General features: G+C 44.4%; 1 protein-coding gene across 1 annotated transcript; it reads left to right on the plus strand.

The window, feature by feature from the left end:
- Positions 1-3640: 3640 nt before the first annotated feature.
- ASB4 (ankyrin repeat and SOCS box containing 4) lies at positions 3641-16046 on the plus strand. Its single transcript, XM_036379279.2, has 5 exons — positions 3641-3911; positions 7330-7629; positions 9779-10269; positions 11968-12081; positions 12682-16046. Exons 1-5 carry the CDS (start codon positions 3698-3700, stop codon positions 12868-12870), a joined length of 1308 nt encoding a protein of 435 aa, XP_036235172.1. The 5' UTR covers positions 3641-3697; the 3' UTR covers positions 12871-16046.
- Positions 16047-20076: the final 4030 nt, after the last annotated feature.

Below are 20076 nucleotides of genomic sequence, written 5' to 3' on the forward strand. Positions count from 1 at the left end.
GCAGGTCCCTCTGGAGCTGGGGAGGGGAGGACCTTTGTGACACCCCTGTGTGGGTGACCCTGGACCTGATGCTGCTCTCTGCATCCCCAGGGTGCTGCCACAGGAGCAGGGCTGCTCCAGAGCAGGCTGGCTGGGGACTGCCAGGGTGTTCATTATCGCAACTTGGAGCAGCCCCACAGCTCTGCTTGCATCACCACCTTGCTTTGGGAGCGTTTCTCATTCTGCTGGCTTCCTGCCTGCCCCAGCATAGAGTTCAAGATGTTTGGTTTCACCTCCAAATTCCATTCAAGCTGTTCCCAGCATTGCTGTGAGTTATGTGTCTGCCAATAGATTACTGCTACACATCAGCAAGTGCCAAGGAAGGGGCGCTGGCTCCTCAGGAATCACACTCTGCACAGTCTGCCTGAGTATGTCTTTTCTCACTCTCTGCTTAAGCCTGACTTTGTCTTCCTATGAGCAGTCCCAGCTCTGATTTTCATTCATAGCCCTGTGCCACCATCATCCTTCTCATAACACCACCCCATGGCTGCTCAAGCACTCACCTCCAGCCAGCTGTGCCCTGCTCAGCTCAGCTGCTTGGTGCCCAACCTGATAAAGGACATGACCCACTGAAAGCAGTGGAAATGCTTCCCTTGACTTCAGTGGGCTTTAGAATAAGCCTGTGATAATGCTGATGAAGATGGTCCCCAGCAACCCAACTAAAGCCAGGCACAGTGGTCCCACGGCCTGAAGTGGGAAGTAGAGTGCACCTCAAGAGGTTTTCTGCCCTTCTCTTGTTCGCTGTGTAACATTCACACCTGCTTCTTATGACCTTCTATAGCCTCATTTGAGGGGCAGATCCAGCCTCTCCCCCAAGGTGCAGGTGTCAGTGTGCCTGTGGTTTGTCCTGTGCTGTGTGGCACTGCATGGAGCAGAAGGAAGGCTTGGGGGCAGGAGTTGGCTCCCTGGAAAAAGCATCCCTTCACATTAGCTCTGTAATTTAGACAATTGATCCTAAATGTGGAAACCATGTGGTTTTTTTTTTACTGGATACAGTATGTGAATGCACAGCATCCATGACAGTGGCGTCGAGTCTAACTTACAAATATTGTAAATACTGTAACTGCCATTTATATTAACCAAAGGATGAGCTTTTGTTTCACAGTACGATGTTCAGAATATTTGGCAGCCCTGGGGATTGGATGACATCCGTGTTGACTTTCTAAATCAAACTGCCACCTTGTGGTACAGTGAGGGAGAGGAAATCGTACAGACAACAAAAATACAGATGTATAGTAAAAACTGGCCCCTTTTGTTCCCCCCATGTCTTACACTATTTATGTATTCATATATATTCAAAAGATTATATATGTTTTGACTATACTGCAGTTATATTAATAAAAAACTAATTTAATAAAAATTAAATTAATAAAAATATTTATGTTGTTCTTTAAAAAGACTATCTAACTTTTTGGGATTGTTTTTCAATTCAAAATATAGAAATATTTCCTTATTCTTGTGTGTAATTGCACTGAAACCCCACACAAGAGTAGATTTTTTTTCGAGATTAAACCCAAACACTGCTTACAGGAAAACACTAACTACTAAGGCCACGTAGGCATCTATATAGGCAATATACATATCTATAATTGCTTCCTTTCTCTCTTTTAAACTTAATGATAAGAAAAATTTCTGTGAGAGGGCAGGGCCACACAAATTGATGAAGGTGAGCAAGTTGTAACCTGGTCTGAGGTGCTGTCCTTCCTCACATTCTCTTGGACCATGACAAATATAAGGTAATTTTAATCAGCTTTCTCTTTCACTGTGGGCCAAGCCAGCACAAATTACTTCATCTTGCTTGACAACCAAGAGCAAGCACGATGGATCAGCAGATGTGCAGGGATCTGGTAGAGCAACATGCTTGTGCATGTCAACCTTTGAGCAGCAGAGAGGCACAGAGATGTCCCAGCACAGATCTTTCAGCCAGATTGAATGTCCTCATGATATATAATACCATTCATGAAAGATGGGAGATAAAAAGCTAATCAACTTCAAATCAGAAGTGTTGCTGAGGTGGACAATTGATTGCAGCCACATAGCAGTGCTTTGTGCATCCCCAATGTTCCAGGAATATAGTGATTTAAAAATAAAGTTGCAGGTAACAAGAAGCCTGTAAGATCTGGGGTTCACATCCTGTTCCTCTCCTCATACCAGGGAAGCATCCAACACTTTTTTAAAGCCTGAAGTCATCCACTACTGAAAGTAACAAAGTAGGCAGGAGGTCGTTCTGTGGGAGGGAATGTAAAGGTATGAAGAGCCCAATACTGACCCTGCTCTTAAGCCTCAAAAGACACAAATGAGCTGCCTGGGACCTCTAGCACCAGAGGAAGCCATTTTCCTTCCCCTTGTGTCTATTACAACATACATTACCTTGGGAAATTGGTTTTTGTAAAGTATTTTTCATTCAGAAGTGCATAGGTAGAAGGAACTCACAAATATGAGCTGCTGTCTGGTACCACCTTTGCTGAGCACAGGCTGTAGGAGAGAGTTGGTGAGCAGTCCCATGGACAGGGCTCCTGCAGGTGCTGATGGGGCTGCCTGAGCAATCTCTGGAAACCCTTCAAGCAGAGAGGCTGCTCTGACTTCCCCTGTCACCTGGCTCACGTCTCTCCATCAGCCCACTTGGCAGCCAAACTCACAGGAAGGAGAAATATGAAGATTTCTTTATCATGGCAGTTGTGGTGGTGTCTGCTTTGCTGGGCAATTTAAATCAAGGGTAAATAGTGTCCCTCTAGCTGTGGTCTCATCCAGCAGCCCAAGTGGGTGCAGGTGTGAGCCACTTCTAAGTGATGCATGGCAGCAGCACATGCTAGCTACATGTGGGTCCTCATCCTCTGACAGCTGTCAGTACAGGGATGGGGCTGGCAAAGACTGCAGGAAAAAGCAGGGAGGGTGATGGGCTTGTGAGAGAGAAGTTCTGAATTTAGATGAAGGGCGAGCAGGGGAAGGAGAAGAGCCTATGGACCCAAGCAGCCTCCTGTGATTGCAGCCTCCTGTGATCAATTCACACACAAACCCCCTGCAGTGTATGAGATCCCCCACCCCATAATGTGGCTGCACAGCCCTGCAGCCCCCTTGTCCCAGCATTTCTCCTTCCAAGGAGCACTGCTTGTTGCCCCTGAGCTCAGCACCAGCAAGCAGAATGCTGTCCTGTAGAAGAGTGGGTTACCTCCAACATGAAGAGTGCCCTGGAGATTTTTTAGGTTTTTTTTCCTGAGTTGCACTAGTTAAAGGCATCTGTGGGCAGAGCATCTCATCCCATTGCAGCCAATAAATCAGCCATGGCCAGTCTGAAAGGAAGTGTGGGTGCTTCTCCAGCTGAGGAAAAACACCCAGGACTAGTTCTTTTAATATAAGTGTATGGGCAGCACCAGAGGTAATCAGTGGTTAATGAAGCTTAATGTGTATGAAGCCCATGGAGGTAACTCTTAATTTGTTTTAATTGCTGGTGTGTTTGTCCTCGCTTTCATCAAAAGAGCGTGGTGATATCCAAGAGCGGCATTTCGATGCCCGAAATGCTCCTCATATAAATAGAACAGGCAGATCAGCATGACTGAGTGATAAAATTACCTTCTGCTCTTCAGAAACTCCAGCATGCAACTGTGCTCTAGGCACCTCAGCGTGCCCCTCTTCACAGCACAAACAGACCCGTCTGGAAATGGATTTGGAGGAGACATACAAAGAGGGAGAGAGCACAGAGGGGGAAATGACTCGAGCTGCAGCTGCAAAGTTGGTGAAAAAAGCTTTTCTTGAAGCCCTGAAGTCCAATGACTTTGAAACACTGGAAGAGCTCTTGAGCCAAAAGAAAATAGATGTGGACACAGTGTTTGAAGTGGAAGATGAAAACCTGATTCTGGCATCCTACAAACAAGGTAAATGTGGCAGCATTCACCAGATAGGAAGCAGAGGGTTTTGAGTGATTTTCAAGGAACTCTGGCCTTTTATCTCTTCTGAAGCTGCAGCACAAGCTGATCCACAGGCAGGACCGTCTCAGCAGGCTCACATGGTCAGGGCCACTGCAGTAGGGGAGCTTATCAGCTGTGTGGGCTTGGAGAGGGGCAGCCCAGAGCCCAGGCTGAGCCTCCGTGCTGCAGCTGCAGGAGACTCCAGGAACAGGAGTCCTCTGCCATTTCCTCTCTAAGAACTCAGGTGCAAAGCCCAGAATGGACACATGCAGGTGTATAAACGGGGTGTATGCATTTCTTGCATGAACCCATTCACATGTACAGATTATTTAGAAACATAAAATATCCCCTGTCTTCCATTTCCAATGGAAGTAAAGTGGATTCTCCCTAGCTGAGGGGAACTAAGGAAATCCTGTGGATCTTGGATGTTGCTGGATGGGAGAAGGTTTATTTTTACAAATGACAGAAAGTGAGGATGTCTTAGTTTATCGAAACAGAAAAAAATAATCTGGAAAAAAACAACTAGAACAATCAACACAACATCTGTTCTGGAGTGTAGAAAACCCAAACCATTTCCCAGCCAGACACTGAAAGAGCTTCCAAAACCTTACAACTTAAAGCAATAAACCAAGTACTCTTTGCTAAAATCAACATACTTCATTACCTACTTGCTAACAGACTCTTCTTGAGTATTTAGAAGCAGTAATGGTCAGTCTCTGCCAGAAGTTAAGAAATAATATGTGGAGATAAACAGCTCCAGTAGCAGCAGCAGAACAGCAAATGCACTTTCTCTTCTGTGGCAAAAAGAAGGGACTATCTCATCTCTTCTCTTTTTCTGTGTTTACCCCTTATTTAATGATTGCTTCCTGCTCTTTTGATTTCTTAAGGGCAAGGATGGTACAGTCATGATGTACTTCCCCTAGGGACAGTGCATGAACTAAGCCACACTGTGCTGAATTTATCTTAAAATAGATCTTCTTCTGTCCTCAGTAGGCTAAAATGCAATTTGGGTGTGGTTTGAGACTACAGGATTAATGAATAGATTTTTAATCACAGATCATTTGACTGCAATCAGTAACTGGTCTCTTTTGAAGAATTCTCTTTGTTTTCCAAAAACAGAGGGAGAGGCAAATGCACCCTTATGGCCTAAATCACAGTATTGTATTCACTTTATCTGAAAGGCAGGAAGGACTTCTATCAAAACTCGTATGTAAATTTTACTTTTGTTCTGAATGGTAGATAACTGATATGCAAGGGGGATTTCCTCAAGGAAGAAGAGGGGAGAAAAATTCACCACCCCACCATTCTGACAGTCTGATCTTTGCCATAGCCTTTAGTGATGAAGTGGAAAAGAGATGTCATGGGTGACAGAGTGACTTTTCTTCCTCTCTTCCAAAGAGGCTGAGAGCTTTCAAAGATGCTGATCTTGCCTGCATCATGGCTCTTTATGTTAATAGCCAAAGAAACAGGGAAGCTGAATGAGGTCTCCCATGGAGCCCACATCTGCTTCCTGCTCAGTGTCTGTCCCTGTCCCTCTGAGCTCAGAGATCTCAGCAGGTTTGGGCAGAGGACATGGGAGAGGCTCCCTGGGGATGTCTGAGCACAACTCACCTGCAAGCAGCACAGGCCACAGAAATTTATTGTGTACTCAGACAGGAAAATTGTGGCTATAAGAAGTGATAACTTGGCTTTTAAGTATCACTTTCCTGCTGTTAATGTACAATTTATGGCTTGTATCTGGCCATAAATGGAAGGCCCAGCCCTACGTGGGATAAGCCTGGAGTGAATCACAGGTCACTGGTAACAAGGGGGAACACTGCACATGCAGCTGGATAGGGAAGGGCATTTAAGAAGCTTGCTCTGCTTTATGCAGAGACTTTGGGATATAGCCCACCTTCCCTGTGCCTGGTTTGAGGGGATATGAAGAGGAGGATGCCAGTGAAACCTGCACAGTCAGCAGGCTGAGTGTCCTCAGAGGAGGCTGTCACCCTGCTCGGGCACCCCAGGGCCGCAGGGCTGCTGCTCTTGCCTTTTACAGTGTGGGTTCCTTCAGGACTGGGTTTGGCAGTCCCAACAATTTGGTCCTAGAGTAGATGATACGGTCTGCAGTTTCTTGCCCCTATCTGAAAATATACTTGTAATTTATCTAGGAGGGAAGAAAAATTTTAATCCATTTCTCCTTGCCACCAGCAATTTGTTTCCTTCCTGCTTGTACCTCATGAATACTGTAAAAACTGTATATTTATGACATTAGTGTTGAGAAATTGCATAAAACCAGAGACTAAAATAGAAGATTTAAATTAATTTGACCTCACTTTACATCTCTAATATTATTTTCTGTGTTTTTTACATGATAACATATTTCAGCCAGGCAGTTGTCCAAGGAGAAATAGATAAATCAAACCCAGAGAATTTTATAGTCACATTCTAGCTAAGATGCAGGCATTGTATATATATAATGTGTATATATATATATATATATAGCTAAGATGCACATCTAGCTAAGATGCAGGCATTGTATATATATAATGTGTATGTATATATATAATGCCTTTCTGCACATTATTATGATGCTTTACTTTTTCTTATTATGATGCTTTACTTTTCAGTATCTGTGCACTCATTAAGCACATAGTCCTAATTTGGGAACAAGTATTTATGTGTTGTTTGGCCTTACACCTGTTTATAAATAAAAAAAGAAAAAAATCACTGTGAAATTTTCTGAGAAAAAATACAAACATTTTGCAGCCAAATTTCATGCTTAAGTGTCACTGCTTCTATTTGGTTCTTCAGCCTAACTTCCATCCATTCTCCTCTCTCTGTGCTCCTCAGGGCAATAGTTGGGGTATATTGCCAGGGGTCATCTATGTGCAATGCATCTCTGGAGGTCTGAATCCAGATGCTGACATACAAGATCCTGCCATCTACCACACAGAAACAGTAGGATGAGCTGTCTGCTGAGTCACTGTCCTAAGTAAATGCTGTCATCTTATTCCAATGCCACCTTTGTTCAGCTATTGGCAGGCTGCAGATCCCACTTCCCCCATGATTTTTTAGCTGTTGGTGTTTCAAACCCTCTGAGCATTTTTTTTTGTTGTTGTTGTTGTTGTTGTTTTGTTTAACCTATACCAGTCACAAAAAAGTCTAATAGTTTCTTTCAGAGTTCATCTACACGGGAATTATCTCTCCAAAAGGCAGGCTATTCAGCACACACGGTAACAGTGCTTAATGAAAATGAAGTTACGCTTGAGAGAACTTTGAGTGTACTATGCTGGTGAAATTACAGTAAATTACATTTAAACTCCAACCCTTTCTTCCCCTTCAATTATTCTCAGTAGGTGGATAGTCTTTGCCGAGGCTGGTAACACATTCTCACTTTGTACAGGGTACTGGCTTCCCAGCTACAAATTAAAAATATCCTGGGCAACTGGACTTCATATAGCTGTCATGTATGGCCACCTGGAGAGCCTTTTGGTCCTCCTCAATCACAAAGCTACAATCAACTGCCGGCCCAATGGAAAAGCTGCCATCCACATAGCCTGTGAGATGGCAAATGTTGAGTGTCTCAAGATCCTCTGCAACCACGGGGCCAAGCTGAACTGCTTTTCAATGAGCGGCCAGGCGCCCTTGCACTTCTGTACCACACGGACCTCCATGCCTTGTGCTCAGCAGCTGCTCTGGAGAGGTAAGGGAAAGCTCTGGAGTACCTCTCATGGCATGGGCAGAGGGGGTGAGCATGGTCAGGGCTTTCTCTTAGGAGGCAATTTCTCAAAGTAGACGTGTATTTTCCCTTCTGTCCACAGGTGTCTCATGTCTTCATCTCAGGCTCCTTGTCCTCACCTCTTTGATCAGAGGAAGTTTCTCCTATTCTGTTTCCTCACCTCATCCATCTTTCCCTTTCCCTGGCCACTGGTCCTTACTCCAAGATTGTTTCCCATTTCAGTGTCTCCAGTCCACTGCCCAATTGGTCCATCAGCAGCAGAGCTCCTCTGATTTAGGGAGTTTCTATATCTCTTGGGGGATTTTTCCATCTTTTTCCTCAAGGTTTACTTTTGAGCTACTTTCATATGAAAGGGCACCCCTCATTTTCTTTCTTTTTCAAATTTCCTGGACCTGAGTACAATTTTTCAAACCGCTTGGTTTTTGAGATCTGGCCTTGAAAAACTGGATGCAGTTTTTTGTACCATCTTTTCATTTGTCATGAATGCAGCCAAACTCATGCCTGGAGGGAAAAAAAGGGTATTATATAAGATTTTTGTTTTCCCATAGTAAGGTACATTATGCTTCTGGTCATCTGCAACAAACGAGGGTATGAATAGATGTAATTCTTCCATAAATATATTTATCACACACTATTTCCTGAACAGAAGTGCAGTGACATAGGACACAGTAAAGAATACAGTTCAAGTCCTTAGTTACAGAGAGACTCCCCTATTCATCACACTGTGCCATGGCAATACAAATGATTTTGGGTTAGTTTTGTTACATGTGTTGTTATGGAAAGCTTTTCCTGAGATGCAGAGCCCAAGTGCAAAGTCCATGCTTTGTGGGCAAGGCAATCTGCAGTCATAAATGAATAACAACATTGCTTTTCTTCTTCTGGAAAGATACATATTATTTTGTTTGGTAGAAGGGAAAATAAATGCTGCCAGTTGTATCCTGCCCAAAGCAAACAGTCCTGACAGCAGGAGTTGAATTTGCTTGCATAGAAAAGCTCAAAAGTCAAATGTACTCTTATGAAACACAGCCGAGGATGAATGCAAGTGAAAGGATGTACTCTGCAGGCTTTCTCCACCCACCCATCAACAGCATAATAGTACTTTAAAAGCCACCCTTCCTCCCAAAGCACTCTTTAAACTCTGATTTCCGCATGAGCTGAATGCTGAGACTCCAAATAGAATGGGATAGAGCAAACCCTGTCGGGGGTGCACATTTACAGAGCAGCACCCCCAAGAGCCGAAACCTAGGGTGCCAGTTAATATCCCTGCCCTAAAGTTTCCAAGGTGCATCTTTCAGCCTGCCATCTCCACTCAGTGGTGTCCCCTGGGACCCATCCAGGTCACTGCAGTTCATCCCCGCCTGGCTGGGGTGACAGCGCAAGCAGCGCTGATCCCACGTCTGGTCACCACCTCCAAACTTGGATTGCCGATGCCGCCTCGGGGACATCGGAGACACGACTAACACTCAGCACGGCTTAACAGCATTAGCGCGGGGGTTTTCCAGCCCAGAGGCAGCGCCTGCCCCCTGCCCTGCCCCTCGCTCCCGGCTCGCAGCTCGGCAGATGGTGCTGTTGCTCCAGCCGCGGCCGCCGCTCCGCACCGACGGCGCGCTCAGCCCCGCTCCGCAGCGCTTTGGGAACGGGATCCGGACCCCCCGGGGACCCCGGCAATGGGCTCTTTAATATCATCCACGGATCTGCCGTAAAATGTCCTTTCATGCAGGCTGCCGTTAACGAGGTGCTGCAGGGAGTATTCAGGGTACGGAGCAGAGCGGTTCAGAGTAGGAGTAATGATCTCCTTCCTCCACCAGGTCTCAATTTATAGGAAAAAGCATTTTATGCAGAAATTTGGGCTTGCATGCTGCTCTGAAATAGAATGTTTAGATAAGGTCTTGCTTGGGGCCAGCATAGAGGCGGGATCCAAGACCTTAAGTTTCTAAGAGTTTCCCTGGAGACTGAGCCAATGCAGGATTGATCCATGCTATTTGCATTTACATGTGTCTTTCATACCAGTTGCCCACCCTGAGCTTTTCCTTGGGAAGAAGGGCCCATACAGCGAGATGACCAAACAAGTGTTTCACTGCCTTCATCTTCCCCCATCATCTTTCTTTGGCAGGAGCAAATGTGAACATAAGAACAAACAACAAAGACGAGGAGACTCCTCTGCACGTCGTTGCACGTTTGGGTGTCCCAGAGCTCGTGGCCTTTTACGTGGAGCAGGGAGCACAGGTAGATGCTCTCAATGCCTACATGGAGACTCCCCTGGCCTGTGCAGCCTACTGGGCCCTTCACTACAAGGATCAGATATACAGCCAGGACCACCACCTCATCTGTCGGATGCTCCTAGACTATAAAGCTGAAGTGAATGCTCGTGATGAGGATTTCAAATCTCCACTCCACAAAGCTGCCTGGAACTGTGATCACGTCCTGCTACACATGCTGCTGGAGGCAGGAGCAGAAGCAAACATCATGGATGTCAATGGCTGTGCACCCTTACAGTATATCATAAAAGTGACATCTGTGCGGCCAGCTGCTCAGCCAGACATCTGCTACCAGCTGCTACTGAACCATGGAGCAGCTAGGATATACCCTCTACAATTCCACAAGGTTAAGGATGTCTTCATACAGTAAGAGTTTGGAGAGGGGTGGTGTCTTGAACAGGAATGGGATGAGAGATCCAAACTATCTGCATTTGCTGGAGTCCAGTCAGTCTGAGCCCAGAATGCCCAAAACATTGTGAGATGCCCTACTGTGAGAGTGGTATCATTTGACTAAAGTGAAATTACAGCTGCCTGTACCAGAAACCAGACACAGATCTAATTTTTGCTCTTAACCAACCTGAAATGCCAAACTCTAAATGCTGGTTGAAGCCTAATTTTTCAGAGCCAGATTCACTTATCATTTCAGAGAACCCACATCCCTTTGTCAGACCTGGCTTTCAGATTCACTTTCTCATTTCAGAGAACCCACATCCCTTTGTCAGACCTGGCTTTCAGATTCACTTTCTCATTTCAGAGAACTCACATCCCTTTGTCAGACCTGGCTTCATGCAGGTTTAACTGAGTTCTATGAAATGTGTATTTCATGGTCTCCACCAAAGATTAGAGATGAGACCACTTGATTCAGTTTGTCACATCTGACATCTAAAAATTTACTCAAATCTATTAAAAATTAAATTCATCTTAATAAAGCTTTGGATTATTCCCAGGAAATGTGAGAATTAAGGAGAAGTGCTGGGCCTGGGCTCATAGCTGATGACCAAAAAATAAGGAAAAAGTACTGCAGGATCCCTCCTGAAAAGTTTATAAACACCTGCAAAGCTCAAGATACTGAGAGAACTACCTAACTGTGTTGTTACATCAGACAAATAAGTAAGTTTGCTGAAGTCATGATTTACTCTCTCTCATCCAGTACCCTAAGCAACAGTTTGCAGTTCCCTGACTGTATATGTGAAGTTTTAACAAGCCAAGCAACCAGAATCCTTTGAATAAAATACCAAAATTTTAATTGTGCCCTCTTGAGCCCAGGATGAGCAGGCTCTGCCTGTAGCAGAACAACACTTAGTCTCCTAGAGGGTATTTGAGAGCAAGGTCTGAAGTCTCTTTCTGCATCTTATTGCATGAAGTGTCTCTCTTCCAAACCGGCATTTGCCCGTCTGTAAAAATGTAGGATATTTAACCCAGAGGGATGTTCTGCAGTTTTGTTTGTGAAATCTGGAGGCTGCCTGGGACAAAACTGGGTGAATGCAATGTTATTCCCTGCACATGAGTGACAATAGACTGGGTTTTTTTCCTGTTGAGCTAAAATTACTGGGCAGAATAGTTGTGTCAGGGTCCTTGTGTGGCTTGAAAGCCTTACTTCTGAACTGTCTCTTCTTCTGGTCATATTTTAAATTTTTCTCTCATAATGCATTTTTTATTCATATAATGGGAATTTTTTTCTGTTCCTGAGCCGCATGTGCTGAAGCAAGAATTTTTGTGCATGGCTTTGCCTGGTGTTGAGTCACTCAATCAAGCTATGAACAAGCTAACTCTAGATTTGGGTGATAAAGCCCACCCCATCTAGACATGTGTGGAGATCTAAGCCAGCATTTCTGTATGGTCTTAAACTGGGGATGAGCCTGGGGCTTCTCTGCTGTGCTTACCAGAGTGGTGTGGAGGGGCCTTGTGTCTTTTGCATCTCCAGCCTGATCCTCCTGTAATTTTTAGGTTGTGTCTGTCCCAGTTTGCTGTTGTGCAGTGCTGAGCACCCAGGCTAGCCCTGGTTTCCTGGTGCTACTCATGTTCTCCTGCATCCTGCCTGCAGGTGCTGCAAGCCTGTCATTCCCACCCCAGGGCTGTGGAGGTAGTTGTCAACTCCTATGAACACATCAAATCGACATCTAAGTGGAAAGCAGCCATACCTGAGGATGTCTTGGAGGTAAGCTCTCCATGAGTTATAACTGAATAAAATCTAGGCTTATTATTTGAATAACCCATACCAAACCATTAGAAAGAGCACTTTTGAAAGAGAATAACATCTCAGAGGATGGGGACTTCCCACTTACTACCTCTCATTTGACAAAAGCATATCACTCACTGAAAAAATACATATTTTTGATATTTTAATTGCAATGTTGTCTTTTGGAGCACCCCCTGTCAGTGGTACAGCAGGAGCACAGCTGTCCCTGTACTCAGCCAGTGAAAAGATTCTGGCTGTGATTGGTGTTTCTTCAGATTTTTCAATATGTATATTTATATTTCTTTTAATTTAGCAAATATTTTTAAAGGGCCATATTACATGGGTATGGCTATGTAACTCTAGTTTCTGTTGCAAGGGTCAGATTTCTGTGAGCAGGATGAGTTAGCTGCAAATGCAAAAATTTAAATGAAAAGTAAGAAATTTAAGAGGAAAATCTGTGGTCAGAAGGCAAAACTGTGGGACAAAATACATGCTTTGACATAGTCGTCCCTTTAATTCAAAAATCCTTACTCCAAATATTCTGGTTGCCCTAAAAGACACTTGTGCTTTATTTTACAGCGGCACCAGGATTTCTATGACTCTTTGTTCACTGTGTGCAGCAATTCCCCACGGTCACTGATGCACTTGTGCAGGTGTGCTATCCGGGCAATATTGTCAGAAAGGTGCCATCGTGAAGTCCCCTTGCTCTCCATCCCTCTGTCCATGAAGAAGTACTTGCTGCTGGAACCAGAAGGAATCATCTACTGAGCCACCACAGAGCAGGCACTGGCATCTCCCTTCCCGGATCCATGAGCCTCTGTGGGGTGCCAGAGCTCCAGGCACAATCCTGACACAGCCTGCAAGCTGGGCTGGCATTTACTGGCTCTCCTTGGAGCTGCTCTCTTTCCCTACATTGAGAAACCACAGCTGCAGGTTGCACTGGGGAGGCAGAGCTGGAAAAGCCCCTGCTCCAAACACACCCAGGACACACACTGCTTTGTTCAGCCTAGCTTAAACAATGCTGCTGCTTCCTTCAGTGCTTCTACCACTGCCTGCTCGATAGCATTAGATTAAATCTGAGCAACCTTTGGTATTGTTTCACTATGACTTTCTTCAGCTGTCATTTTGGGAGTAAAAGAAAGGATACTGTCAAAAAATAAGTCACAGAAATGCCTTCCCAGAATTAAATAGGCAAACAGCTTTGGTTGTGACCACAGACAGGCCTTCAGTAGTTTCTGTGTTTTCCTGTGCACTGACTCTCAATTCAATGTTAGTTCACTCTTCACTACCTGTCTGATTCTTATAAAGCTTTGTCATAATGATCCTTTTTTAATTGTAAGAATTTTTTTCCTTTATCAACCACAGTATGTAAACAAGATAGAAACATGCAGCCCTGAAATTTTTGTATGTTGATGCTGGGTAGCTTTGAGCACATACTGTCTCTGTTTCTGCTCTCACTGTGACCAATGATAAATTCATATCCCAGTGTCAAGAAAGGCAGGTAAAAAGAGCTTTCCCCCAAAACCTGCTGTAGGTGTACTTGTACCAAGCTGTACTTGTACCCATCCCTAATATCTCTCAGAATGATGTTGGATGTGATCTGGGAAGCATAACACCCTTCTCTTCTTTGACTATAAAATGAACCTAGCCTGCTAGCATGTACTATTCACCTCATTTTTGGCAGCTAGGTGCAGGTGAGAGGAATCCCACATTAACCAAAAGGTGTTTCCAAGATAAGATGTGTTGTCTGTGCTGTTACAGATCTGCCAGGCCCCCTGCCTTGCAGTTCCTGTGCTTTTGGACCTGCTAGCACTGGTTTCCTTTACTTGACCAAGCTACTTTCTCCAGTCCAGGAGGACAAAATGCAGAGCAGTGCCAGTTCACACAGCAGGTATCCCACAGCAAGCACAAGTGTGTGATCTGACCTACAGGTAAACCCTAATTTTCTTCCCTTTTTTAGTTTGATGCAACCCATCTAGGCTGTTCCATTCTTTTTTAGATTTTGGCCATTCTGGGCTCTCTGAAAAGAGAGATAAGCCAGGCCCACCACTGGGAGCCAGTAACTCCTATCTTCTCATTGCATCTCTGACTGTGAAGCTGTCAGTCGCAATCATTTTTGTTATCTCTTTGCAAGACAGCCCACAGCACACTAGGCTCTTCCCAGCCAAACCAGAGCAGCCAAGCTGTTCAAGTGTCTCTCTGTCTCACACAGTGGCAACAACGGCATTTGAAGAAACCTGCAGATTGTTTAGTGTTACAAATCACTTCCCTTTCCTTTCCTCTCCTCTCAGTTTTCATCAATTAGAGCTTGTGCACTGTGTACAAGAATCTAGTTCATGGGTCTGTTTATGTTTAACCAGACAGCAATGAGGATTGCTATTTAACAGTCTCCCATCCAATAAGGAACTTCAAAGTGAACACAGACTGTGAGTAAAGGTTTCTTTATGTGAATGAAGTTGTAATATAGGTCCTGTAATTCACTAAGCCAATGAGAGATTTCCATACAGCTGCAGAGATGTCTCTATCAGAGATACTACAGTAATTTACTGGGGAGAATAATCAGCATCTGAGACAGGTTTTCTATAGAAAAATCTGCTTGAGACACGTCCTGATCAGTGGGATCCACTGGATTCTGCTCCGCAGAAAAAGAGTTAATTTGAAAAGATGAAAAAGCATAGGTTATCTAAACCCACTGCTTTTCTAGGTGATGCATCTCTAAGTCAGGCCTGAGGAAGAAGATTTGCCAGCTGGTCAAGTCAAGAAATATTTGTTGCTTTCTAAACAGTCTGACAATGGGCCAAGCTGGGCAGTCCAGAAGAGACAGATGGAGGTAGCTGATATTATTGGAAGCACATCCCCACACTGGCTCCTTCTGAAATTCTGCATCTGGCAAAGGGAGGTTTAAGGCAGAACAATAGCAGTGTTTTCTGACCTGTCGTAGCCAGGACTCTCATGCTGAGAGAGAAGAATAAAGGCTGTCACCAGTGTTCCTAAATTCCCTCTGATCCTCTCCCTCTGCAGTGAACACACTTAATTTTTATTCTGTGGGTACCCAGGCTAACTTCCAAGCTTTGTACCAAGCAGGTGCCAGATTATAGCCATTGTGGTATCTGACAGGGAGCACAGTGGGATCAGCCTGATTATAGTCATAGGAATTTGCAAGCTGTTAAAAACACTAGAGAACACCACTATCACAGAAAAAAGACCTGATTGATGCACTTTAATTGCTTTTGTTGTTGAAGTTAGAAAGACCAAGAGTAAGCAAACCTTAGTATTTGTAGTATTAGCACTTTTTTCCTCTATTACTGTACTCTATTCCGACACACTGGATGCAGTTGATCATGTGAGGCGAGGGAGTACCTGATAATAAGATCATCATTTATTAAATTCATGGGATGCACAAAGGAGGCACAGAGAAAGGATCTCTTTTCTGTGGTTACCAGTGACAGGACCCAAGGAAATGGCCTGAAGTGTCAGGGAGATTTAAGCTGGATCTTAGAAAAATGTTCTTGCCGCAGAGGGTGTTTGGGCACTAGAACAGGCTCCCCACGGAAGTGGTCACAACAGCAAGACTCACAGAGTTCAAGAAGTGTTTGGACAATGCCCTCAGGCTCTTCTTGTGGCTCTTGGAAATGGCCCAATGAAGGGACAGGAGTTGGACTCAATGATCCTTGTGAGTCCCTTCCAACTCGGCAGATTCTGTGTTTCTGTGATTCTGTGATTCTGTGATTCTGTGATTCTGTGGATATCTTGAAATTTCATACCATCATATAACTCCTGATCGTGCTTTTGTATTTTCAAAGCTACATCAGATTGGATGACTCCACCTGGAACAGAGACCTCTACACCACAAGTTTGAGCACAGTCATGACCTAAAATGACAGAAAATTGTTTTCAGGGTTGTTTGGTGTCCTCTGTGAAATAAATTGCTTTTTGCCTCTTGGCTTCTTAGTAGAGATGTAGACATATTTGAAACATTTCCACTGCATTCCATGGCCTATCAGAATATTTAAAGCACAGATGGGTGCAAAGAATGAACGATCCTTTCCCATTCCCATTGGCAGCCCTTTCCCAGAGCTCCCTTAATAACTTCTCAATGGATAATAGTGAGATTCTAGGTTTTTTAGATTCTAGCTTTCAGGTCTTTGTGGTTTTGAGAAGTTGTATATAAAGACATGTTCTTAAGCCACATGCATTGTGGACAAAGGTTACCCATTCTATGACCATAGGGACACTGCATGTATTTGGGGACCCATGCAGTTGTTCATGGAAATATGGGCATCCTCCTCGTAAAGTGCTCTTGCAATAATTTTAAACTTAGCCCCTGATGTCTGCTGGGTCCAGCTTGACCCAAAACTCCAATAATTTATCTGTGGAGAGTGTGTAGGTGAAACTGAAGTCTAACAGTGTTCAGGACTGTATTTCCCTGCAATATCTTTATAAGTCTGTTCATACTTGGTCATCTTTTAGATACTAGGACAAGGAGTCTGAAAGAACCTGAATGGTTTATCTCTCCAGCATTGCTGCCTGCCCTGATGGCATTAGGCCTGTAAGTGCTTCGGCATCAATGACATTTTGTTTATTCAAAACCACTAACCATCTTTTAAAGAAAATTTTCTCATCTTTCTATTGGGCAATATCTTACAGCTTACATACCAGTTTTGACAGAATCAAGTTAACTGCTGTGGTCAGGAATTTATAGAAATATCCCAGGCTGAGCAAGACTGACTATTTTTGTAAAATGTCAGGAATACAAATATTAGGCAGCAGGGGAAAAGGTCTGATCTGCCATGAAAGGTGGCAGCTTTACTTTTAGCTGCAAGCACTGCTGGATCAATTAGGGTGATCACAGGGGCTCAGCTCATTCATATTTAAGGAATGTCCTTTGAAAAACCACTAATGCTTCTGGCAGCAGATTTTGCTCATGGGACAAATACCTTTAAATTAAACATACAAGAGTTCAGTCTTTGAGATGAAAGGGAAGATTGAAACAGTCTGAGGTGGTCTATGCTATTATATATCTTTATTAATCTCTCAGAGGACAAAGAGGCATGCCAGGTTTTCAGTGCTGGAAGGTTTTCAGGGCTCTTGAAGTGCTGCTGTTTTTTTTCTGTAACACTTCAAGATACACATGGGTCAGACACAGCAATATTTCCATTTACTTTCAGGATATGCCAGTAGAATTTCCCTGTAATCCCTAGGGTTTGCTTTTCTACTAAATGACAGTGCAGAACATACTGTTAGCAGAAATGCCAAAGCCTAGATAGTGTCTGACATCTTAACCTCCCCAAGAGTTATATTAAAGCAGTGGAAAGAACTACCACTGTCTCTCTTTGTAGAGAGGGAGGGACCTCTGGCACGGCAGATGAGTGGGTTAGAAAAGATTGCTGCATGCAGAAACTGTCAGATGAAATCTGTTGGCTGCTCAGAAATTTGTTTCTGACTCTTTCTCCAAATACATCTTAAGCTTCATAGGACACAAAGTGTAGGAGCGACAGTGGACATCATGCATTCCAATGACCTGTTTGATTTTAATACACAGTTAACTTTTTCTTTTTTAACATGTAGCAGCTTTGTGTTGCCCTTCACTTTGCAGAGGCACCCTATGGAGTGCTGCTAAATTACAATTAAGGCATTTGAAATGAGAACACTGGGCCTGTGATGATTTTTATTCCACTGAAAAACCACCCAGGTCTGCTCTTTCAAGCTGGGGCTGACTAGAGTTGCTGGTATCAGCCTTCTGCCTAATGCCTGAGTCAACCATGCTTAACTTTGTAACAGTGCAATTGATGTGGCTGCTCAGGCTGCTGGTACTGCAATCAGCACTGAATTATTTTATGTCAATAGTAACTGTCAGTGGGGAGTTGTACTGCCTCAGTATAGCCATGAGCTTGCTGGCTGTTTGTGGGAAGGAAGGGGGTTGAGTCCAGACAGCTCTGGCCAAGGATAGGGATTTTTACTTATTCTTGGTCACTTTATAAAAATTGCTATTTGGTTATGAAGTAAGGATAAATAAAAACTGCTAAGGTCTGAGGAAAAAAAGAGCAGGAACACTTACAGAAAGTCTACTTTATAACATGCCATAAAAGAGGGGACAGAGTTGTGTGCCTTATTAATATATGTCCATTGGTTCATACAGTATGAAAACTCAGGCATTGCTGAAGGGCAGTGCCTGAGCTGGCTACAAGCACACAGCAGGCTGGAAAGTGCTGGCAAGTGACATCACTGCAGTCAGGGCAAAGCCATTTAATGGCAAAAAGTAATGTAGGGATTTTAACATTCATGCAGCGTAAAGCTGGCCCGAAAGACCCAGTGGCAACAGAGTCCACTGAATTACACCTACCTCCCAATGGCTGAGCCAGCTCTCAGGTGAGGGTATCCATCTGCTTCCAAGTTCCCTGCTGGAGAAAGGTGCATGGCTGTCCTGAACTGAAGGGCACACTGCCAGCCTGTATCCATGGTGAGCACACCGTGGAGTGGCAGCAGCAGCTCTGAACTATACACTGCTGGAAATTCTTATTTCAGTTTGTCATATGGCTCCATTTCTTCCACAGCCCTGTCCTTCCCTTCACCATAAATCCAGAGAATTTCACTGATTTCTTCTCCTCCCCTTCCTGGCTATATAGCCTCTGGCACATGACATAGGGCCTGACCCCCACTGCAATTCTTTCACTACATCCTTTTCTAACAAGGGCAGCAGAGACACTGCCCCTCTACACCTCTGTGGTTCTGCAGGTTTGTGCCATCCTCCACCACATCTGGATTTCCTACCCACGGCAACTTACTCATTTCTCAGTCTGCTGGAACGAAATCTTTTCTCAAATGCCCCTCATTCCTATGGTGGGTGGATGAAACCCAAATGTTGGATGGATTTTGTGGGACAGGCTGAGTTGAGCTGTGCTCACACTTTTCACCTGCCAGCATAGTAGGAGGCTTCTACTCTGCAGTCAGAAACATGACAAAGACTTCTTATTCTGCCAGCTTTTCATGAAATCAAATTTTGCATACTCCAGTGATGTGGGAGGAAATACAAATCAGCGACCTTGGCTTCTAATGACAGCAGGATGCTCTAAAGGTCTGAAGTCTATCAGCAAAGCCTCTGTTCACAAAGCCATTTATTTCTGGCAGCTTCTTTTTGCACTGCTGGAGCAGTGGTTGCAACTTACCCTGGCCAAGACAGTTCAGTCTGGTGGATGGAAACAGGCAGATGTGGCAGGGAACTGTGCAGAGGAGAGGTAGGAGCTCAGTCTGTCCAAATGGTGTGGGGGGAAGAACTGAGAAAGGGGAGAACTGGCATTAGAATTAGAACCAATATTGTAGATTTTCACATGGTGAATAGTCAGTGTCACAATAAACCTGGGAGAGCTGGCATGCACATTTGGAGGTGAAGTTCAACAGCAAATTAGAAAAACAAAATAAGAAATCTAATATTAAATGAGAGGATTAAAGATTGTTTTCTTAACAACTTGAATCTGCATTTTGAGGGCTGTGAACTATGACTTGTGGTACGTGAAGCTGACAGTGTTATGATGAACACAAGACTCCCTTTGGTCACAATGCTCCTGTGTGCTCTTCCCCCTCAGGCACATCCAAGGGACCAAGGACTCACAAGCCCCCAGTGTGGGCTGCAGCCCCTCTGTGCAGAGCAGCTTTCCATTACAGGACTGCAAGGTCAAGGCAAACCCAAACATTATCTCCTGCACTTCAGGGAACCTTAACAATGGGCAAACAGACACAGCCCCATCGCAGGCACACAGGTGGCATTAGCAAGGCTGGATGGAGGCATCCAAGAGACCCTGACACAGCTGCAGAGAGCTGAATGCTGCAGGTCTCTGTATCCCAAATCTCTCCTGCTTTAATTTCCAGCTGATTGAAACTCCACTGAGCACTTGACATGCTGTGCTACAGCTGCCATGGTCCCCTCTTGCAGGGGACCCCACACAGCCCCTCTGTGCTTCAGAGATGTACTTGAGC

Source organism: Molothrus ater, chromosome 1 (genome assembly GCF_012460135.2).
Source record: "Molothrus ater isolate BHLD 08-10-18 breed brown headed cowbird chromosome 1, BPBGC_Mater_1.1, whole genome shotgun sequence".
NCBI lineage: Eukaryota > Metazoa > Chordata > Aves > Passeriformes > Icteridae > Molothrus > Molothrus ater.

What these genes read in the sequence shown, in the direction of transcription:
- ASB4 (XM_036379279.2), top strand. Translation starts at nt 3,698, where the DNA reads ATGGATTTGGAGGAGACATACAAAGAGGGAGAGAGCACAGAGGGGGAA. An exon ending in TCTGGCATCCTACAAACAAG is followed by an intron (nt 3,912 to 7,329) that starts GTAAATGTGGCA and finishes CACTTTGTACAG; the next exon opens with GGTACTGGCTTCCCAGCTAC. An exon ending in TACCTGAGGATGTCTTGGAG is followed by an intron (nt 12,082 to 12,681) that starts GTAAGCTCTCCA and finishes TTTATTTTACAG; the next exon opens with CGGCACCAGGATTTCTATGA.